The sequence below is a fragment of the Danio rerio genome, chromosome 8 (genome assembly GCF_052040795.2).
Source record: "Danio rerio strain M-AB ecotype USA chromosome 8, GRCz13ab, whole genome shotgun sequence".
Lineage (NCBI taxonomy): Eukaryota > Metazoa > Chordata > Actinopteri > Cypriniformes > Danionidae > Danio > Danio rerio.
Window position 1 is genome coordinate 13,861,877 of NC_141028.1, and position 24,638 is coordinate 13,886,514.

Genomic DNA, 24,638 nt, shown 5'->3' on the forward strand with positions numbered 1-24,638 from the left:
CGCAATAAGGCGCAAGACCTTTAGTTAATACATGACAATATTTTGTATAATGTTATTATTAGCAGTATTATTATTATATGCATATTTATATTTGTTTTATTAAAAACAAGCTAAAATTTGTCCACCTGTCAGGTTTTAGACCATATGGGGCATAGGATGTGTCTTTGGATATGACCCAGTTTTTTTAGCACAATTGGTTATTATTGTTTATTTATTCATTGGCTGGAAATTTGAACTGAATTTAGAAATAGTTTTGAAACAAATATTTGCGCTTAAGCTAAATTAATTACGCATAGGCTAATGGATGTCTGTGTGTACAAGTTTCTCATCCATCAAAGGAAGAAAGAGAAAGTGAAAGTAAAGGCTGATTGGAGGAGGCTCATTCTTTATCCTTTTACTGCAGATGGTCTGTTTAACAGTTTTTCACAATGAAGCATTCAGTTTTATCACTTGCAAAATCTGAGATGTAAAAAGCGAATGCACCATGGTGCGACGCAACAGACTCTTAAAGGGATTGGGAGATGAGACTCTGATTGGCTTATTCTTATTCTTAACACACCCAAAACTCATTAAGAGAATGAGCTCAACCCTGTGTCACGGCGCCGAGCATATTTTTTCGTCCTTAAAATATTAAAAGTGGATTCGGACACACCCTTAATGCTTTTGTACCCTGCACTTTAGACTTTGTGCCTAGAACGTTAAAATAGAGCCCCAATTGTCTCATCTAATGTCTATGTACACATGGTAAATTTATTACAGCCTATCAAAAATGTGACCATCTATGTAGGTTATATTCATTTGTACATCTGTAAAATTGTTTTAAGACAGTATCTTGCAGTCCGTGTGAATATTTTAGTTATATTGGCTTGTGTTTTTTCAGAATAGTACAAATTAGCATTTATCACCCACAGTATCCTTTTCCAGGACCATATGAACCCTGATTTTTGACAGCAAAATAATGAGAATGAACAATCAGACAAATCAAGTATAACAGCAAAGAACCAAAAACAAAAAATAGACAATAAGTTGAGGAGTAGTGAAGAGAAACGTAGCGATGCAGAAGTGGAAATAAGCGTGACATTAGAGAATCTACTGCACACTACCATCAGCTCAGTGGCTTCAAACAAGCCCTATATATTCTACTGAAGGCAGTTAAAAGCATTTCAGTGGCAGTGCCTATACGCATGTTCATTTCCATACGCCATGTTCATCGGTGCCTCAGACAGAGCCCTGTGGGACTCTTCACGTTCACATCCGGCTTTGATCCGGACGCTGCCGGAGTGACAAGCTGCAGTTTGTGGCAGCACATTTAAAAGTGGCTTTTAAGATCTGAAATGCATCCTCCACTGGATTAAAAAAAATAGAGTATGATACCGTACACAACATATCTGCAGTTAATAAGTGTCATGCAACGGGGGTGTGAGGTTAAGCTGGCGGTATTATAGGGCCAGGAAAAGCAGGTAGAGGGCCTGAGAAAGATGTGTTTTCTGCGCTAATTAACATCCCCTAATTATGGTCAGGCAAGGCTGTTAGGCAGAATGTGCCCGTGGAGAGGCGTCCCATGCCCCAATTAATGCCAACGCGCTCTGTGTTTTTACAAAGTGATTTTAAAGAGATGCAGCACTGCCGCCGAGAGAGCTTGGCCGGACACTGGCGAATCGCGTGGATTAAGCATGCCATTGATAATATTAGAAGGAAATAAATACATGCATGCAGGCTTGAAAAAAAATTAAGACATTGTAAAAATGCAATTATAATTTTGTTATCATTTTTAAGGGCCTTAATTTTCCCATAATTGATTTATCGATTTTTAATACTTTTTAAGACCCTGCGGACACCCTGGTGTGTGTTTTAACTCTTCCATCCATTTACCGTCATTTAAATCATTGCCAAAAGAGAAAAAGAAACTCTAACTACACTTATGATATTCATTCATTCATTCTCCTTCGTCTTAGTCTCTTTATTCATCAGGGGTCGCTACAGTGGAATGAACCAATTTAAATAAAATATTTAAATGTGATTTTCAATGCAATGTAGAGTAAAAAAGTAGAGTTGAATAATAAGAATTTTAAAATAGTATATATTTGGAAAATAATGTTGAATATTAAAGAAAATATAAAATATATAATAAATAAAATGATAAAAGTTTTGAAAAGAGGTTTAATGCAAATGAAAACAGACTTGGATAAACGCAAATGACAGTAAAATATAATATTATATACTTAAAATATTACTTAAAAAAACTTAAGTTTAGTGCAAAATAAAACAAAATAATTAATGAAAAAAAAAACCGAAAAACAAAATAAATTCACTTTAAATGTTCATTGCAATAAATAAAAATAATAATAACAACAATAAATAAAAATAGCGTCGCCTGTTGGCATTTCTATGTGGGGTTTGCATGTTTCCCAGTGTTGGCGTAGGTTTCTTCTAGGTGCTTCGGTTTCCCCCACAAGTCCAAAGACATGCACTATAGGTGAATTGGGTAAGCTAAATCGTCCGTAGTGTATGTGTGTGAATGAGAGTGCATGGGTGTTTCCCAGTGAAGGATTGCGGCTGGAAGGACATCTGCAGAGCAAAACAAATTCTGGTTAAGTTGGCGGTTCATTACGCTTTGGCGACCCCTGATTAATAAAGGGACTAAACTGAAAAGAAAATGAATAAAAACGAATTGGATATGGTGAAAAATAAAACATTTGGAAAATATCAACTAAATAAAACAATAATAATAATAAATAAAAACTATTTCAAGATATTTCTAAAATATTCAAAAAAAAAAAAAATCTGAAATCGAGATTACAACCACAGAAATAATAAAAAAAAAAATAAATAAAAAAAAAAAATTAAATTCTCCTTAACAATTCTAATCTTCATTCTCATAACACATCCATCATCCATCACAATGAGTACATTTCCTGCTGAATGCTTTGTTGAGCGCCCTAGAGAAGTGCGTCTGAAGAAGGGCCTGGCAGTGTTTGAGCCCCTCCGGTGACGGATCACTCCGGCCTGCCAACTGGGCCATCTGGAAGTGCCTGCCCTGTGGGTGTGAACCACTGAACTCCCACTGCTGTGGAAGGGGCATTTGTAGTCTTCCTGGCGCAGCGGCCAAGATCCCTCAGTCTCTCTTTCCTCTCAGTCAGCGATGCCAAAAGACATGACGGCAGCAGAGAAGTGTCAGAGCAAGTCTCAGAGGTACACGCGTATGATGTGTGCCGTGAATGACCCAACTGACAACTCGCAATATCTCTGAATGTCATCATTCAAACCGACCCCCAAAAAACAGCATTATGGTAGAAGGTAGAGATGCACCAATCAACAGGCCAGAAATCTAAATCGGAAATTAAGTTTCAAATGTGCGAATGACCCAACTAACTAAAAATTCACATCATGTCTGAATATCGTCAGTCGTAATTTTTTTTTTAGAGATGGCTTTAATAAATGTAACAAATATAGACTTCTGCTCATATATTTGCCATCCTGTGATCTTTTACACATTAAAGTATGTTGAATTGACACCAAGTGGTTGAACAAGGTATTGCGGTCCAAGTTCAAAATATTGGAGAAGTTTTTTTTTCTTTTTTAAATGAACCAATCAACAGGCCAAAAATCAGAATGGGATAGTATTTAGTTCCATATGGGTTTTTTCTGAGATGGCTTTAAAATAAATTAAAGGGCACCTATGGTTAAAAATCTACTTTTCAAGCTGTTTGGACAGACAGATGTGTAAGTATAGTGTATAGACCATCATATTGGGGTGATATAATCACACAAACTCCTTTTTTTCTTTCTTTATTTTTTTCAATTGAACAACATAAAAACGGTGAACCCATTGGAACGGTTTTAAGATCGACCGCAACTTGACGTAGGAGTGTGGTCCCCCTGCCCATCAACACTGATTAACAGGCGTGCATTACCATATCCTCAGTTTGTTGTTTTACGTACGTCATTTTCAGCGTGTGAGTCAAAGCGATGTCACTAAAGGAACACCCTTGCTCTATTTTTTGATGTAAGGCTCACTGGGCTCAACACAAGATCAACATTCAATTATTGTTTGTAACTTTAGGTAGGTTTGCAAACATGTGTACATTTCATTGCGTCTACCTTAAACTTCAGTTGTTTGCATTTCTCGTGGTCACAGAAGCTAACTGTGATCTTAACTAGGTGCAGCTGGAAAGTGCGAGCTCGTTGCCTCACGTACACGTCTCTCCTTTGGAAATAAAATAACAAACTTGCCTGCTTTTACACCAGAAGCGCCATGCATTTTAGAATACTAAACACAGGTTTCTATCAGTGTACACACAACACCGATTCAAGTCGATGGCTGTCCGCGGCGCCCAGCCTTGACTCGGGACACTTCGTATTTCTGCCGCGCCAGAGCACCATCTCAAAAGTTTCATTTTAAATAACATCCAAATGTCCGCGTCTAGTGTGCCGTGTCGTGGCTCTGAGAAGCGCATCCGTTGTCAAAGTTAACTAACCACCCTCTACTCCCTTGTTACGTTGGGCGGGAAGTCAAAACTAATTTTCATGTGAAGCAACACACCCCTAAAACAGCGAGCTGTGTACACACCCTCAAAATAACACTTTTTAACATGTTATAATAAAAAATCTTAACTGTGTTTTGAACTAAACCTAAAATGGCACACTCAGAAGAACCATAATATTAATATTAAATCTTAAAAAATGGGTAAACTATGTGCCCTTTAACAAATATTGACTTTCGTTCATATTTTTGTAATTCTGTGAAGTTTTCAACATTAAAGTTGCAGTATGTCGAATTGACATCTAGAGGATGTTCTAGGTATTGCAACAAATTCAAAGTTTTTTTTTAATTAACCAATCAACTGGAAAGAAATCACAATCTGATTTTATTAGTTCCATGTTGTTTTTCGTGATGGCTTTAATAAATGTAACAAATATAGATTCACTCATATTTTTGCAATTCTGTGATGTTTTCCACATTAAAATATTGAACTAGGTTGAACTAGGTATTGCGGTCCAGATTTAAAATATTGTAAAAGTTTTATATATATATATATATATATATATATATCAACCAATCAACTGGCCAGAAATCAGAATCGGATTTTATTAGTTCCATGTTTTTTTTTTATTGCTTTAATAAATGTAACAAATATTAACTTTCATTTATATTTTGTAATTCCATGTGTTTTCAGCATTAAGGTTGCAGTATGTTGAATTGATTATATATACAAGAGATAAGAAAGAAATTGGTTTCAAAATTTGTCAGTTTGGTGGAAAAAAAGATTGACAGCTGGAACATGCAATGAAAATTCAAGACTGATGCGTCACTACTAGAAGGAAAAAAAACATTTCCAGGAATCTGATGAAGTGTTTCATTCACAAAAAATCTAAAAATGACCCTTTGAGAAATCTTGATGTTCGCATGAGAGTGTCATGCACCTAATTTGTGTGCTACTAAGAAAGCATCACTTCAGATCAAGAAAGCTGAGATGAGACATGACTAAATAGAAAGAAAAAAAACACACTTGTTAACAGCACGAAGATGATGACAGAGGCGGATGGAAATTATCTTTGTGACTCTGTTACACTGGGCAAATTTAGACATGCAAATTTGTGACTACTGGCATATTGTATAATAAAGTTCTTTTATTACTCATACCAAATTGTTATTTATATACCAATATAAATATGGTAACCTTTACAATTTTTTAAATACATACAATCACATTTATTTTTAACTAAGTTAATACTAAGAGAGTTAGACTATAGGCTTTTTTGTCTATCCAAAAATAAATCAATAAAATCCTAAATTGACTGTTGAATGAACCGGTTTTTAAACATACAAAGTGGGCTAATGATTCAATAAACCATTTATAAAAATGGGAATTTACTTTGTTTTTAAACAAATCTGCTGTTTTTAATAAAACCTTTGAATGAATAATTCAGCGAATCACTTGTTAGGACAAGAATATGCAGCCACCTAATGACATAATGATTAAGTAATATTAAGATATCATTTAAAAAATAAATAAATTAAAAAAATGATTGAGATAAAGATAAATTTGTCAATTTTGCACAAATTGCTTTCATAAAACAATCTAAAAGAGAAAGCGCTTCATGATCTGTTTGGGATCTGAGATGCCCGAAAGCCCTTTAAACCGGTGGTCCAGAGTGTATTTTTAAGGTTTGGTTGTATTTATGAAGCGCAAAGCAATAAGTGCTCATGCTTCATTTGTAGAAAATCAGTTTTCTTTTCCACATATACTTTAATTGACGGCTTGGGTGAAACATGCTCAGCCACGCCCCTCAAACCATTATTTTGCTGCAAGTGAAAGAGAAGAGGATTGAAACCCCGCCCCTACTAAATATTCCATTTCATTGGAAATGAGTCAAAGTCTTTCAGTACATTCAGACTCTAAAAGTTTTCATAGTTTTTAACTGTTTGACATTAACATTCTGTACTGCTGAATAATAGAATTAAAACGATCATTATTATTTGAACACATAGAGCCCCAGAGACTCTGACATAACATCAGCTTGCTAACAAGCAACCCTAAAGAACGCGTCAAACCATTTAAATGAATGGCAAAGTGCCGAGGGAACAATGAAAATCAATACTGTCTGGAACACAGGAACATTTTAGGCAATCAACAGCAGTAATAACTGATGTTAATTCCCATAATCGGTGCAACAAGCCTCAAACAGTCATCTTAAAACACACATCTACTAATTAGCTTAAACAGATGATAAACTGAAATAATCCATCTGTTATTAGCAAAGAACTTCAAAAATCGTGCCCAAGAAATTCTACTAACGATTTGGATAAAAACTCATGTGTACACCCTTTGCAAAACTTTGCTAGTGTGAAGGAAAGTCCTCAAAGAGTCAACAATCTTGGTCCCTCAGGGATGTTCTCCGGGACGACTCACAAGGAGACTGACAGAGCAGTCAACAGAGAGAACAAGGGCATCCAGCTCTCCTCCACCGTTCACTCCAAGACAACATTAGTCAGATGAAACTTCTACATGGGTTCACTGTTTTTGCTATCCTGCTACATTAATGGCACTGTAAACAAAAACATTTTTAAAAGTACAAATGAAATCTGTGCATGTCATTAAGAAAAAATACAGTTTGCCCATGTAATGTTTATTTGAAGTCTGAAAATGCACTTCCTGTTTGCTTTTATTTAAATGCTCTGATTATGTTGGTCTGATGTATTGGGGGTGGCTATATTAACCACGACCCTCCAAATGTCAGTTTTGACAACAAACAGAAATGATGGTGAGGAGGGGGTGTCTGTTAGGTTGTATTAACTCTTCTAAAACCTATCTTATGATTTTTCTGAATGAAATGCCTAGTTTCCTACACCCAATCAGCTCACAGTAGAAAAAACAAGCCACAGCCTGTAGCAACTGCGTCACAATACGAAAACAACAACAACAACAACAACAACAACAACAACAACAACAACAACAACAACAACAACAACAACAACAACAACAAAATGGTCACAACTTCCAGTTCATGTGGACTTAAAGATTGATTTATACTTGAGTCTTTTCCGCAACTTCGCTTGGGTTGGCGACGAATGTGACATCATTGCGATGTTGGCAAAAGTTTGTTTCGGGTACGCATCACATCATTTCAGCTTTATTAATCCAAAACAACGGCCTGATGTGAAGTGCTTTAGTTTTCTTAGAATTTTTGAAGGCAAACGTATACCACATGTTTTATTAGTTTACATCTAATTGCAATAAAGATTAAAATTAGGGCTGCACGATATTGGAAAAATATGACACTGCAATATTTTGTTTTTCTGCAATATACATTTGAAAAGAAGATTGGGATGACACTGTACGTGATTCATTCCTTTAGCCCTTATTTATCAAGGGTCACCACAGCAGAATGAACCGCAAACTATTTAGCATATCAACCGGCATATGTTTTATGCAGTGGATGTGGAGTTCATTTACTGCGGACAATTTTTGTTTTACCCAATTCACCTTTAGCGCATGTCTTTGGACTGTGGGGGATACTAAAACACCCAGAGGAAACCCACACGAGCACGGGGAGAACATGCAAACTCCAGACAGAAATGCCAACTGGTCCAGGCTGGACTCAAAGCAGTAATCTTCTTGCTGTAAGGTGACAGTGCTAACCACTGAGCCACTGTGCTGCCCATTCGTGAGTGAATCATGGATAAAATAAAAGAAACAAAATAAAAGAGCATCAATAAATAAAATAGAGGAAAAATAAAAGTGAAATAGACAGTGCTTAATACTTTTTATGGGGAGTCAAGTACAGAAATGAAATAATCAAATGTAAAATCACTGTGCAGTCTTCACTGTAAAAATAATTCAATAAAATTAATCTTTATTAAATATACAAATGGTTTAATTGCATGTGCTTGACTGCTAACAATGTCAAAGGCCTTAAAAACTTTCAGTGTTCATCATGATTCAATTCTGCAGTTACTCCAAAAATCTCTGTGGCGGCTGTCAACTGTAATCAACTATAACCCCAACATATAAACTCAACATTCCAGATCCTTTGACTATTGCAGACATTGTGATATCAATGCTGAAATTATATATTGTCCAGCCCTAATTAAAATTAATTGAAAATACACATTGAAATGATTGTATTTTTCGCCACATCCAAAAGCCCGCAAAACAAAATACACTTAACTCTTTTAAAAATTGTTAAGAGCTTCAAAACACGCTTACTTAGCAGGTTTTCATGTCTTACATTTTTACTCTTTCAAAACAAAAGTCTATATAGCTAGTTAGCTAGTTAAATTGGTAAAGTTAGACAGACTTAGTTAAGTGAACTACAGCCAGCAACTTACTATTGATGCTCATGCACTCACATGTAATATATAAGCGTTTCATGACCTATTCACTCATTTGCCAAGAAACAAATACAAAGAAGTGATCACAATATATGCATTTCTTACACGAAGCTCCTTTACTGCTATCCAACTGACCAAAAATTGATTGACTTTGCTCTGATAGGAATCAATCACCCATAACTGTATTTAATCTTTTTTCACTCATGAATATGATCAGTCATCAGTCAAATGAAAATCCTGCGCTAAAAGAAATAAGCCAAAAACCCATGGCACAAAAAAAGATCAAAATGTCCAAGATTTTTGGATATTACAGCATTATGACTGATTTCCAACCAATTTTTTTCCAGCAACATGATCGTCCACTGAAAATAAGCAGGACTGAGTGCAGTCAGTACCTGGGGATGGAAGACCACAAGGGAAAGCACAACACAATGGCTAAAAAAACCAAGCCAATTAATTTAAACAAACAAACAAACAAACAAACAAAAAAAAAAACTTGTCATTTTGCCTCGGAAAAGAGACAAATCGTCACAATATAGATAAAAAAAATCCATGAATTGATTTTTGTAGTACTTTAACAACTCACCAATAGAACCGCTGATGTCCCGTTCGGTCGGAAAAGCTCGATTGACATGTCTGGAAACATTCGGCCAATTCTGGATATGACATCATCCACATATCTACAAGAGGAAAGAATTTCATGAGCACAGAAAGTTGCAGATCCTTCACTTCAAGAACAAGCTAAAAGGGCTTTGGGTCATGGGCACTGTCAATACCAAATCAATAGCTTTTCATTAAGGTCTTGGTATCGAACAAACTAATTGTTTCTTTGGACACAACACATATTGATGGAGTTTAAACAGTCAAGTTTGTCTTTGTCGGCATGTAATGGTCACTTTTGAATAATCATACTGAACTAATCTTCAGGATGAGTGAATTCTAGTTTTAATGGTTTCAATTGTTTTCGTATTTACTATATGCTATTGTTTCATTAGTTATTACTAGGCCTGGGCAGAGATTAACCGTGATTAGGAATGGTCATTATGGTAAATTTTGCCAACCTAAAACCGCTGCTCGTTAACCGAAAATTAACGGTTAACTGGTCAGATGATATTATTTAATTTAAAATAATTGTTGACATGTCTATTTGGTGTCTGACATGTTAAATATTGCATTTTAAAATACTGATTTATTTTAACATGCGAACATATTAACAACAGAACATAAACAGAAAATCTTCACGCTCCTGCAGAGTTTCAAACAGCATAGAAATAAAGAATAACCTAAATAAAAAGAACAAAATTAATAGTCCTGCCCAAGATAATTTTCAATTAATGAAAAACTTAGATTACAAACCGAAAACACTGACTGAATCCTTTTTAAGAGCCAGCATTTTTTCCCATCGTATGTGTGTTTTTTATTTTAATGATTTCCATGTTTGTTTGTTTTTTTTGTTTTTTTTTTCTCAAAGTGACGACAGCCATGAACCACACTCGGGCAGTACAAATGAAACCGAAAGCATTTATATCGCATATCGCATTTTAGAGTTATGATTACGACAAGCATTTGATGTTTTTTCCTTTATAGCGACCACAATGTGTAGTGAATGAAAATAAACGTTTAACAGTGTTAGTATAACTACTCTATAACAACTTATAATGTTAAATATTTTATCAGTGGAAAAAAATGGTCTAATAATGTTGTCAATGACAAATGACAAGCCCATGCCTCAAACATAATAATTCTACTTCAGAATATCTAATAGTTGTATTTTGATGTCATCAATTTACTGTGAATTAACAACCAGGACAAGTCTAAAGTCTATTCAAGTCCACCGTACAATATAAAATTGTCTATATAAACTGTCTATATAAAATTGAGCATTTTAACCAACAGTAGACCCACACATAGGCTTAATATTATGATTGTTGTTTTACCATATGTTTGAGAAATAACAATAAAAACAGCCTACTCTTATTAACCTTTATTTTACCTCTACAGAATCATGAAAAAAATCAGATAACACTTTATAATAACTACACACTATGAATCATTTATTAAGCATTAGCATCTAGTAAATTAATTATCTGTTAGGCATTAACTCTACATTAAAAAACATTAGTAAGCAGTTTATAACTGCAGCTACAAATGCTGCATTCCTGACTTACAACCACATGTATAATGTGCATAATAATTGTACTTTTATACTTTGTTAATGTTTTATTTTTTATTACTAAATGAAATATTGTATTATTTACAAACCAGTTGTATTTAAGAGTAGTCAATGGTTTTTACGATAATTCAGAATGAGTTAGTAAATGATTAATAAACTATTATATTCAACATTTATATATCTTATTATTCAGGCATAAAGTATTAGTTAATTTCTATGTTAATAAATGCTTTAGTAAGTCAACTTCATGCAGTTTTGTGACCTATAGTGAGGACTATTTATGCTTTTTAAATCCCCTATAAATGACAATTAAAGGCTTGGTATCAAATAAACAATAATCATTGCAATCTTATCTAAAAAAGTAAAATTACTGTAAAGTTTAAATATTGCTGAACAACAGGAGTGTCAAAATACAACATAAAATCAGATAAAACAATAACAACAATATAATAATTTAACAATATAATAAGATACACACTGTACAGTAATTTTGGTTGCTAAGATTTATTTTTTATTTGAAGTACAGTTTAATTTGTGTATCTTCAAACGAATAGAAATGAATAATGTTGTTTATGCTCTTTTTTCTTGTTTAAAATTTAACTGAGCCTTCAATTGTCAGTTATAAGGGATTTATAAAGCATAGTCCTTACTTTAGATTAGGTCACAAAACTGGATGAAGTTGAGTTAATAAAACATTTATTAACATACAAATGAACTATTAGTATATGCCTGAATAATAAGAATTATAAATGTTAATTTCAATAGTTTATTAATCAGTTACTAACTCATTCTAAATGATCTTCAAAAACAACCAACTATGCTTAAATAACTGGCTTGTAAATAATGCAATACTTTATTTAGTAATGAAAAATAATTAATTAACAATTAAAGTATAATTATTAAGCACATTATAAATGTGCTTATAAGTCAAGAATACAGCATTTGTATCTGCAGTTATAAACTGCTTACTAACATTTATTAAAGTAGAGTTCCTGCTTAACAGTTAATAAACTCACTATTTGCTTGCTTAATAAATGGTTTGTAGTGTTTAGTTATAATAAAGTGTTACCGAAAATCATTATTCTCATTTAAGCCAGAATTGTACAGCCCTATTATTTTATTACTTTTTACAAGTTATTTTTATTTAATTTATTTTTCCATTAATGCTTAAAGAATGAATCACACTTCAGTTCATAAGTAGTTAATACTATTATTATTTTAATATTAATTGTACTATTTTAAACTATCATTTATTTTTTACATTTCATTTATAAAAAAAATCTTAATAGGATTTAGCCAATTTTCTTAGTCTTTTTAAAATATTCATCACTTTATTACTTTTTACAAGTTATTTTGCTTAAATTTGTATTTCCATTTTTTCAATTGATGCTTAAACAATGAATTGCACCTCATTTTAATCACAGCCATTAACACTCAAAATGCTGTCAGAAAACACGAGAACAGGTATCAGAAGCAACAAATGCTGCATAAGCGAAAGCGTTAAGGCATCGATTTGCATTCGCCATCAACAAGAGGCTCCACTGTTCCACATCTGACATAACCTTCAATGCTCCAGAAGAAAAAACGAATACTTAAAGCCCTGCCAGAGTTGCTCAACAGCCTCGTTAGACATCAATAAATTGGAGCGAGAGTGCCAAAAGCCTTCAGCCATCCCTCGAGTCAGCAGAACAGTCCCCAAGAAGAGTCGCCCAACATGTATCGTAGGGTCAATGCTAATAAGGGTTTAATGAAAATCTCCGTTGCCACCAGCTATCAATAGACTTGAGGGACTGGCCCTGCACGCAGACGAGGAAAATAATTCATTAAAGGAGCCACGGTGGGCGGCTGGTGGAGGGATTTGTTTAAAAGTCATTTGAAAGTTATTGGAGCAACTATAGAGATAATACTTGGATGTGGAGGATCCAGGTAACCCACGGACAGGTGCGAATGAGGACACGAGCGTGTATGCTTGCGTACACGTACATCTGTGTGCGCGATGCAGCTGGAAAACTGACGAAGATTAAGTTTCTTCATCACGTTGAGAGCTCTCGGTGATTTCCCCGTAACAGCATTTTCTTCCCCAGCAGGGAAGATCAAAAGCAAAAGTGAAGTTGTTCAACATTCCTCTGTTTGTTCGCAATTTCCCCCGTGCCTACAGTATGGTTCTTCATTTACTAGCTTAAATTAAATAACAGCTTATTAAATAGGCAAGAACATCACCAGCACAACGTATGCTTGTATGAAGCTTTTTACTGAGGAGTTTGGGAATCATTAGGTTGAGATTTTAACTTTTCAGGAGATGTGTGATCAGTGTGGACTTTCTAGGGCTAGTTAAAGGGATTGTTCACTCAAATATCATTTATTCTCCTTCATGTGGTTTTAAACCTTTATGAGTTTCTTCTGTTAAAAACCTGAAGAAGATATTTTGAAAAATGCTTGCTTTTTGTGCCTATTGGCTTCCATATTTATTTTTCTCTAATATAGAAGTCTATGGCGGTGTGCAAAATCGGCCACTACTCATGTAAGTAGGTACTATTCATTCATTCATTTTCTTGTCGGCTTAGTCCCTTTATTAATCCCTTTATAAATCACCACAGCGGAAAGAACCGCCAACTTATCCAGCAAGTTTTTACGCAACCCTTCCAGCCGCAACCCATCTCTGGGAAACATCCACACACACATGCACACACACACACTCATACATTACGGACAATTTAGCCTACCCAATTCACCTGTACCGCATGTCTTTGGACTGTGGGGAAAACCGGAGCACCCGGAGGAAACCCAAACGAAGGCAGGGAGAACATGCAAATTCCACACAGAAACGCCAACTGAGCCGAGGTTCGAACCAGCGACCTTCTTGCTGTGAGGCGACAGCACTACCTACTGCGCCACTGCCTCGCCCAGGTAGGTACTACATTACACTTAAATTAATATTTCCATTTTTTTTTCAATTTATGCTTAAAAAATGAATCCCATCTCATTTCATATGTAGCTAACACCATCTATTATTATCAATTTTAATGCTTGTTGTGGCGGCACAGTGGTGCAGTATGTAGCGCTGTCACCTCACAGCAAGAAGTTGCATGAACTGGATCTGAACAATTTGCATGCAAACATTGTCAAAACTTAATGCAGCTCCTGTATTACTCTACTGAAAGCGTGTGACTTCCATCTGTCACCTGTCTTTGGTTGGAAATGGTGGAAAGTAAACATAATTGAATGCTTAATGCTGACTAAACCCTAATTGTAAAATTAATTAAGTAACAACCCAAAAAAATTTGAAAAACCCTGCAAAGATTATAGACATTTAAAAAGTTTAATTTAAAAGCATTTAAATTCACTTGTCAAACAGGATGGCAAGTACTGCATACTAAACTCCCATGAACCGAAACCACCTCTTACAGCCAAGCAATTATTTTATCACCTGGCATAGGTGGTTTATTGGCAATAGAACTGATGGGATGTAACCAAACAGGGTTAGCAATTACATCTCCATTGGCACCACAGAGGGGTGTCGGGCAAGTTACAAGACAAGACACGTTTTAATATTTCCATGCTTCATAATTCATAATCTCTGGAGTGAAACCTACCTAATCTCCATGCAAACTAACTCATCAGTGCTGGACTCACACACACACACAAAAAAAGGTTGTTGTTTTTTTCTCCTTCTGTGGCTCTGATTGTTTTCTCAAGCCAAGCAAAGCATGAGGCTCGTAATGAATTTTAGGCACGGTGAGGCTTGGATTAACATATTGAACATTACTTGCACATCAACAATTGTACACTCATTAAATCACTCCGTGTTCAGTCTGTAAAATCAATACCTGCTTGTATAGATTCTGTGGTCCAAAATATGGTCAAGAATGTGTAAAATCAGTCAAAATGACTGCCAGAATGATCCATAATCGCAGCAAAAATGGTGCAAATTTAACCACTATAAATATGTATGTATACCATACTTTATTTTACCAACTCTTTTATTTGAAGAGAAATTAGTAGGTTTCTTTCAAAACTGCCATATTTATTCTAAAAGCAGTGTGTTATTTTTTATGTGATCTTTTCACATGCATGATTTACTGCACAGAGCCATAGTTCACTGGGTAGTGGTGCAAAAAGCTACCAAAATCAATTTCGAGTGCGATGTTGTGTAATTTCTCTGTATACTATGGCTCTGTCGTGGAAGTCTGCATTCTGTGGGACCCAACAAGATTTCTTGCAGGGCAGGAATAAATCGTTATAAACTTCCAATAAATTGTTCAGCTTGCATAAGAAAACGGTCAGTTCACTGTAAGGAAACCCACATCAGGCAAGTCTGATGTATGGGAGTCTTTTTTAAAGCGCCACAGATGCAAATGAAAAAAAAAAAAAAAAAAAAAAACTTTACGCGATGTGATAAGACCTCAAAGTCTCACCCTTTAGCAGTCAAGACGGCACTCATGTCTTATAACAAAGGGGCAAATGAAACAGACATTTAGCCTACAATCTTTGCACAAGCTACATCTTTATCTGTTATCTCCCTCTTTTGGTAGTACTCAATTTAAATGTGATATTGTGGTAACCAGATCTAAATTTAGCTTCTGTGGGGTCAGGTAGAAAATCATTCTAAGTGGGCATCAGGTGAACAAAGACTGAATATACAGTGGTAGCGGTCAGATGCAAAAACAAAAACCTCGCAGGAGTGGGACTATAAAAACAGTCTAGTGCAGACCTCTACTATGTACTAAATGCTGCTCCATCTTATCCACATAGAAGACTTTAATTCCTTTTTAAGACCATTATGAATGAAACTTCTCACTTACACATGACTAAATATGCTAAGGATTTTTTTAATGGCCAAGTTAAAACCTTAAAAACCCTTAACAAATGTTAATGTAAGGAAGATAATAAAAGCATATTGTACAAATAGTTAAGAAATAAACATTGGGTAAAACATATTGTTAGTGATTGGATAGGTGTTGGCCCTATTGGGTAAAGCTTTTCATGGACATGGAAAAATTAAGACCCGTTTAAAATGATTTAATTCCTACAGCACAATGTTTTAGTGGATCTTTAAGGTCATTTTTAAGACTTTTAATGGTGCTTTTACACCTAGATGTTTGTTTCAGAACCTGTCTTATTTCCCCCGTTAGTGCAGTTCATTTGGCATATGTGAATCTGTGATTTGGCTCTGATCAACGCCAAATCAATTGGTCCGAGATTGCCTGTCTCGGCTCGATTGAAACTAACTCTGGAGTGGATCGATTTTAGTGAGAAAACAAAACAATCTAACCAATTGTTTGGTTATGTAATTCCCATATATATGGCTATATGAAGAGATAATTATGAGTAGGGCGGGATGTCATTCCTACCAGTACATGATTGTTTCATGTTGAATATGAAAGTCTAAGCATGCTGAAATATTAATGAGAGCTGTTTATCCGTTAAGAAAATTGACCAAAACTACCATCTGATAACATTTCCATATTTTAATCTAATAATATTTTGTATTAGGCCTGTTGTTTTGTTCATTTCTGCACTGACACCTCGAAAGAAAGATCAACATTGATCTGCTTCATGACCTGACTGCAGTCTTGCTTCATCTGTTATTTCTCTCTATAATTTAAGCCTATAGTGGATAAGTCTAGCCAACATTTTTTTAATAGATTGATTGATTCAATAGATATATCTTTAAAAAACAAATGAACTGAGACTATGTATGAGAAAGTCTTATCTCTCTGATTTCTATTTGGTGACGATGTCTGTGGTTGTCCAAATTAAATAGCCATGTTTCACTTATAATGCCTATCATTATCGTCATAATTGAATAAATGATGTGAATCAGAAAAATAAACCCTGAACTATTGGCCAACGTGAGGAGAGTTTACTTGCATGTGACTTGTTTTAACTGTTTTGGTCGGTTCAGAAACTTTGCTGTGTGAAAGTAAACCGCACAAATAACAAAAATAAACATAACATTTTTAATCCCTGTTTCGGAAAAAAACAATGGATCTGGAAGTGTGAAAGCACCCTAAGATCAATAAGAACCAGCTTTATCGACAAACTGTGGATGAAAATTGCATTCGATTAATCTCACTACAACCCTAATGTGGATTAATAGTCATTTTATGACAGTTTCTTGCACAGAATAATTGTTTTGTCTAACAATTAAATTTAATTTATCTATATTTCTAAAGCGCTTTTACAATGTAGATGGTGTCAAAGCAGCTTAACACAGAAGTTCTAGTAAATTGAAACCGTGCCAGTCCAGTTGCTGATGATACAAGACCCCAATGTATTATCAGAAAGTAAAGAATGTATTAATTTACCTTTGCCTGTGTGTTTTGATGTTTTACTCTCAAAATGCAGAATGCACATAGTTGTTGACTTGCATTTTATGAATCACAAAAGACTACCGTTTCATCAAAAAAAAAAAAAAAGGGATGACCAATCCAATCAAACAAACAAAAAAAGCGATGACCAGAGGGCAAGTAAAATGACATAAAATTGACATTTTTAGGTAGAATCTCCCTTTAATATGTCAAGCATCACTGCGCAGAGACTTTAAACTAAACCATAATAGTTACAGTTCTTCATAGTTTCTGGCAAACTGACATTTTATTTACTCACCAAAGCCAGTATTTACTCACATTTGGCTCTTGGCTGCCTTGAAACCACAATGTTTAAAGGTCCTTGTTAAAGTCAATCCCTCTAGTCCTGCCCCAGGCCATCTCTCTGAACAGGTTTTCAATCGTCTCCTACCCATCTGCCCTGTTATACCACTGCAGCACAGCAGAACCACACCAAGAAAGGTCAAGAAAACCAATGGAAGAGTATGTGACCGTATCCCCTTGTCCTCCAGTGTACTGCATTACTGTCAATCAGCAAGGCACCGTGGGCCATTCTGCAGGTGACGACTTCATTTCAGGTTAAAATATTCAGCAGAAACTCACCATTACGAGTGCAATTAACACCTAGATTGGGTGTTATATTGAGGAAGCTACAAGCAACTCAATTAAATATAGTCAAACTACTGTCATACTTGCCTTCAGGTAAAGTGATTTCTGCAGTCTCTGCTCACGGTACCACAGAATGCTTTGCACCAATCAGCTGAACTGTAAATGTCAGGTCTAAAATATGTCATTTAATTAAATATGATGGCATAACAACACTAATAGGCTGGAGGCACCAGCTATTTGTCTTATGCGTTTTAAAAAGTATAAGTATGTCGTTTAATTTTAACATTAATACAGTATGTAAACTCATTGGCCATTTTATTGGGTACACCTTACTGGTACCGGGTTGGACCCGCTTTTCTGCTGTAGTGTTAACACAATGCTCAGTTAGTACTAATGGGCCCAAGGTGTGCCAAGAAAACATCACCCACACCATTACACCACCACCACCAGCCTGAACCACTGATACTAGACAGGATAGATCCTTGCTTTCTTGTTAATGACGCCAAATTCTGATCCTACCATCCAAAAGTAGCAGCAGAAATCAAGACTCATCAGACCAGGCAACGTTTTTCCAATCTTATATTGTCCAGTTTTGGTGAGCCTGTGCGAATTGTAGCCTCAGTTTCCTGTTCTTAGCTGACAGAGGTGGAGCCCGGTGTGGTCTTCTGCTGCTGTAGTCCATCCACCTCAAGGTTGGATGTTTTGTGCATTCAGAGATCCTCTTCTGCATACCTCGGTTGTAACGAGTGGTTATTTGACTTACTATTGCCTTTCTATCAGCTTTAACCAGTCTGGCCATTCTCCTCTGGCATCAACAAGGCATTTGCACCCACGGAACTGCCACTTACCAAATATTTTCTCTTTTCGGACCACTCTCTGTAAACCCTAGAGATGGTTGTATGTGAAAATCCCAGTAGATCAGCAGTTTCTGAAATACTTAGCAACAACCTTTCCACATACACAGTCACTTAAATCACCTGTCTTCCCCATTCTGATGCTCGATTTGAACTGCGACAGATCATCTTGACCATATCTACATTCCTAAATGCATTGAGTGGCTCCCATGAGATTTGCGGATTAGAAATTTGCGTTAACAAGCAGTTGGACAGTTGTACCTAATAAAATGTCCAGTGAGTGTGTGTAATGCTGAATACCAATGATGTAATATTTTGACATTAATTTAAAAATAATTATAAAAATATATTTAAAGGAATAAATAAATGATGAACGAATCCAATCAATCCAAATAAAAATGTTAGTATAATAGTTTTGTTCAGTTTGACCTTTTGTTAATTTAGGAAACTACAGAGCTGTTTGAAGGCGTGAAAGATTCCACCATGGGATTCTACCACACAAATGTTGGTTTTCTTTTCTCTCTCATCCTTGTAATCTAAATGCAAAGTTAATGAATGCTCAGTGGACAGAGGTTCTGCAGCACAATTTAAGGATCCACTCTGTAGTGTGATTTGAATGTTAATGCATCAGATTATCGTCCAGATGATGAAACACTTTCAGTGGATTACATGCCGACTGTTTAAAAACTGATGCGGCCACAAGAAAGGGGATCTTTAAACACCCCTGAGAATGGCAGGAAGTCAGTGTCATGGGACCACAAAAAAGGAGGCGCGTGTACTTTGTTCATCTTGATGTAACAGGGTAACATTGCTCTCTTAGTGTGATGGATGATACAAAGTGATCAAATAGCCCTTTCTTGTGACTGCATGTGAGGGTGAGATGAATACTGATAAACGAGTGCTGTCTTCCTCTCCTTCCTTTAATCAGGGATCAGCTATGACTAAAATTTTCATAACACTCTGCTCTCTAAGCTTTGCTGCAATGCAGTGGAGGAAAGACGCAGATCTTGACCAGCACTCCCTTCAATCTGAAGATGGAACATCAAACAATCTGAAGGCACTCTAATTGATGTGAACATTTATATGACCAGATAATAAAGGAGAAGTAATCAAATATAACATGCTGGAATTATATTAGTTGGTTGCATTTTGAACAATATAAAAAGTTATTGAACTTATGATTTGAATAGTTTAACAATAAATAAAAAATAAATAGATAAGTGAATAAAGCACTAACTAGCATTATAAACACAAGAAATGAAGAAAAAGAAAGAAGTAAAGAGAGAGAAAGAAAAAGTAAGAGAAAGAAATAGAGAAAGCAAGAAAGAAAAAGAAATAAGAGAAAAAAGAAAAAGAAAAAATTAAGAATGAAAGAAATGAGAAAGCAAAGAAAAAAGAAAGAAAGAGACAGAGAAAGAAAGAGAAAGACAGACAAAGAAAGAAAGAAAGAAAGAAAGAAAGAAAGTTAAGCATAACAGGGAGAAAGCAAAGAAAAAGTGAAAGGAAAGAAAGAAAGGAAAGAACGGAAGAAGAAAAGAAGGAAAGAAAGTTAAGATTGAAAGAAGGGAGAAAGGAAGAAGGAAAGAAGCAAATAATCATAGGAAGAAAGAAATAGAAAAACAAAGAGAGAGAAAAGAAATAAAAAAGAAAGAGAAAGAAAGAAAATTAAGAATGAAAGGGAGAAAGCAAAGAAAAAATGAAAGATAAAAAAGGAAGAAAAAACGGAAGAAAAAAAGAAGGAAAGAAAGTGAGGAAGAAAGAAAGAAAGTTAATATTGAAAGAAGGGAGAAAGGAAATAAAAAATTAAAGGACAGGAAAGGAAAAAAGGGAAGAAAGGAAGAAAGAAAGAAAGAAAGAAAGAAAGAAAGAAAGAAAGAAAAAAAGAAAGAAAGAAAGAAAGAAAGAAAAAGAAAATTAAGCATGAAAAGGAGAAAGCAAAGAAAAAAATGAAAGGAAAGAAAGAAAGGAAAAAACGAAAGAAGAAAAGAAGGAAATAAAGTAAAGAAGAAAGAAAAAGTTAAGATTAAAAGAAGTGAGAAAGGAAATAAAAAATGAAAGAAAAGAAAAGGAAAGAAAGGAAGAAAGAAATAGAAAAAGAAAGAGAGAAAAGAAAGAAAAAAGAAAGAGAAAGAAAGAAGAGAGAAAGAAAGAAAGAAAGAAAGAAAGAAAGAAAGAAAGAAAGAAAGAAAATTAAGAATGAAATGGAGAAAGCAAAGAAAAAATGAAAGATAAAAAAGGAAGGAAAAACGGAAGAAGAATAGAAGGAAAGAAAGTGAGGAAGAAAAAAAAGAAAGTTAAGATTGAAAGAAGGGAGAAAGGAAATAAAAAATTAAAGGACAGGAAAGGAAAGAAGGGAAGAAAGGAAGAAGGAAAGAAGGAAATAATCATAGGAAGAAAGAAATCGAAAAAAGAAAGAAAGAAAGAAAGAAAGAAAGAAAAAGAAAGAAAATTAAGCATGAAAAGGAGAAAGCAAAGAAAAAAATGAAAGGAAAGAAAGAAAGGAAAGAACGGAAGAAGAAAAGAAGGAAATAAAGTAAAGAAGAAAGAAAAAGTTAAGATTGAAAGAAGGGAGAAAGTAAATAAAAAATGAAAGAAAAGAAGGAAAGAAAGGAAGAAAGAAATAGAAAAATAAATAGAGAAAAGAAATAAAAAATAAAAAAGAAAGAGAAAGAAAGAAGCGAAAGAAAAAAGAAAGAAAGAAAGAAAGAAAGAATGAAAAAGTCTGCACTACAATAATTAATATGATGAAATATATAGAAAGAAAGAAAGCTCTCGCTAACATTCAAAGTCTGACTTGACAACACAGACAATACTTACTTTACAGCAGTGTTTCTCAACCATGTTCCTGGAGGACCACCAGCACTGCATGTTTTGGATGTCTCCTTTGTCTGTCACATCATAACAGATCTTTCAGTCTCTGCTAATGAGCTGATGATCTGAATCAGGTGTGTTTGGTTAAGGAGACCCGGAAAATGTGCAGAGCTGGTGGTTCTCCAGGAATGTGGTTAAGAAACACTGATTTATGATATGCTTAAATGTCTTATGAGGTATGCATACTCTACATTTCATTTGCACAATACATAATATAAATTATATTGCACAACATAAAAAAACAACGCAACATCTACATTTTATTTTAAATCAGCTTAAATAAAACATATTTGCAAATAGAAGCACACTCCAGCGAACAAGCCAAAGTCAACAGTGTAAAAGAAATTTTCCAGATATGTAGAAAAGCTTGGGGGGCTAACCTGTTTTTTTTTAAAACACTTTTAAAACTAATGCTTTATTAATGTTAAACTGAAAAGATCTAGATGCTCATAACTAATCTGCTGCATAATTATATAACATGACTTTGAATCAAATACAGATCTATGCAATGTGCAAATATGAGAGAGTCAGGTTGCAGCTGTTGTTAATTATAGTAACATGTGAAGTAAATCTGCAGGTCTCATGAGGGTGGCATGGAGAATTAGTCTCGGTTCAGTAACTGTGGCTTTGCATGTCTGACCGAAGGGAGCAGGAGGCACTAAAATGACAACAGCTCTCTACATTGATCCTCAGCAGGTGGCGGTCTCATATCCAGGAGATTCAAAAGCAACAGAAAACCCAACTAAGGACATTTCTGACGTCACAAAGGTCACCTTGAGTTGACCTGACTGACTTTCAACGCAAATACAGTTGAAGTCAAAAAGCAGTTAAAGTTCCCACAGCACAGTTACAACATCACTCCGACCAAACATAATTATCATTTCTGAGGCAATAAGACAGTTGATTATGCTTGAACTCACAGTGCACTGGGAAGAGCGGATGGAAGACACAAAAGAAAGGAAACACTCAAAGTACCAGGAGCTAGCAGAGGAGTGACAGGAAGGGGGCTGGAAGACCCACTTTGAGCCAATAGAGGTGTGCTGTAGAGGGTTTACAGGGCGTTCACTCAGTAAAGTCTTCAACCAACTAGGCCAAGCAGTAGCTGCTAAGAAGAAGGCCATTTAGTCTGTTTGTGAGGCTACAGGGAAAGCCCCAAGATGGCTATGGAAAATGTGGGCTGATCCGTGAATGATGCCTACTGGGATGCAAGCAGGGGTCTGATCAACCTCAGCTGAGTCACCTGGGTGAGGGTGTCTGATGTTGAAAGACCCGAAACACCCAATGACCCCAGGACACATAACTGATGATACATCCCAGTGCATTTCAGCATATGCAATGCCATTATCTCTGGTGGGTATCATCTTGCACCAAAAAAGAGGATTGGCTTTGTGAAAGCTGGGAAGGAACTCTGCCAACTGCAAAAGTCAAGGTCCGGCCTCCTCCACCTAGCCCCTGACTGGCAGTTGCAAGTCAAACTGGGGAAGTAGTTAAAGTTCCCACAGCACAGTTACAACATCACTCCGACCAGACATAATTATTATTTCTGAGGCAATAAGACAGCTGATTATGCTTAAACTTACAGTGAACTGGGAAGAGCGGATGGAAGACGCAAAAGAAAGGAAACACTCAAAGTACCAGGAGCTAGTAGAGAAGTGCCAGGAAGGGGGCTGGAAGACCCACTTTGAGCCAATAGAGGTGCGCTGTAGAGGGTTTACAGGGTGTTCACTCTGTTAAGTCTTCAACCAACTAGGCCAAGCAGTAGCTGCTAAGAAGAAGGCCATTTAGTCTGTTTGTGAGGCTACAGGGAAAGCCCCAAGATGGCTATGGAAAAATGTGGGCTGATCTGTGGATGATGGCTACTGGGATGCAAGCTGGGGTCTGATCAACCTCAGCTGGGTCACCTGGGTGAGGGTGTCTGATGTTGAAAGACCGGAAACACCCAATGACCCCAGGACACATCACTGATGACACATCCCAGTGCATTTTAGCATATGCAATGCCATGATCTCTGGTAGGTATCATCTTGCCCCAAAAAAGAGGATTGGCTTTGTGAAAGCTGGGAAGGAACCCTGCCAACTGCAAAGGTGAAGGTCCGGCCTCCTCCACTTAGCCCCTGACTGGCAGTTGCAAGTCAAACTGGGAAAGCAGTTAAAGTTCCCACAGCACAGTTACAACATCACTCCGACCAGACAAAATTATCATTTCTGAGGCAACAAGACAGTTGATTATGCTTGAACTTACAGTGCCCTTAGAAGAGCAGATGGAAGACGCAAATGAAAGGAAACACTTAAAGTACCAGGAGCTAGTAGAGAAGTGCCAGGAAGGGGCCTGGAAGACCCACTTTTAGCCAATAGAGGTGCGCTGTAGAGGGTTTACACGGCGTTCACTCTGTAAAGTCTTCAACCAACTAGGCCGGGTAAGGGTGTCTCCTGGGTAAGGGTGTTTGATGTTGAAAGACCCGAAACACCCTATGACCCCAGGATACATCACAGACGATGCGTCCCAGTGCATTTCAGCATATACAATGCCATTATCTCTGGTAGGTATCATCTTGCCCTGAAAAGGAGGACTGACTTTGTAAAAGCTGGGGAGGAACTCTGCCAACAGCAAAGGTCAAGGTCGGGCCTTCTCCACTCAGTTCCTGACTGGCAGTTGCAAGTTGACCTGGGGAAAAAGTTAAAGTTTCCACAGCACATAGTTACAACATCACTAGGACCAGACATAATTATCTTATCTGAGGCAATAAGTTAGTTGATTATGCTTGAACTCACAGTGCCCTGGTAAGAGCGGAGTAGAAGAGGCATATGAACGGAAATGCTCAAAGTACCAGGAGCTAGTAGAGAAGTGTCAGGAAGAAGGTAGGAAGACCTACTGTGAGCCAATAGAGGTTGGCTGTAGAGGGTTTGTAGGGTCTTCGATCTGTAAAGTCTTCGCTCCGGCAGCCATCTCTCTGCAACTCTCAAATG

General features: G+C 36.0%; 1 protein-coding gene and 1 long non-coding RNA gene across 5 annotated transcripts in view; both read right to left on the bottom strand.

Annotated features, from left to right (window-relative positions):
• The window catches only part of med27 (mediator complex subunit 27), a 129,619-nt gene that overhangs the window by 38,242 nt on the left and 66,739 nt on the right, over positions 1 to 24,638 (bottom strand). For 3 of the 4 annotated variants that reach the window (XM_088651067.1, NM_200660.1, XM_087262957.1), the window contains 1 exon segment: positions 9,423 to 9,516. In XM_088651067.1, the coding sequence (XP_088507193.1) occupies positions 9,423 to 9,516 (94 nt within the window). 4 annotated transcript variants of the gene reach the window in all.
• Positions 12,259 to 15,367, bottom strand: LOC147835521 (uncharacterized). Its single transcript, XR_015497746.1, has 2 exons — positions 13,686 to 15,367; positions 12,259 to 13,522 (listed from the first exon to the last, which is right to left on the bottom strand). It is a non-coding gene; the product is annotated as an uncharacterized LOC147835521 (long non-coding RNA).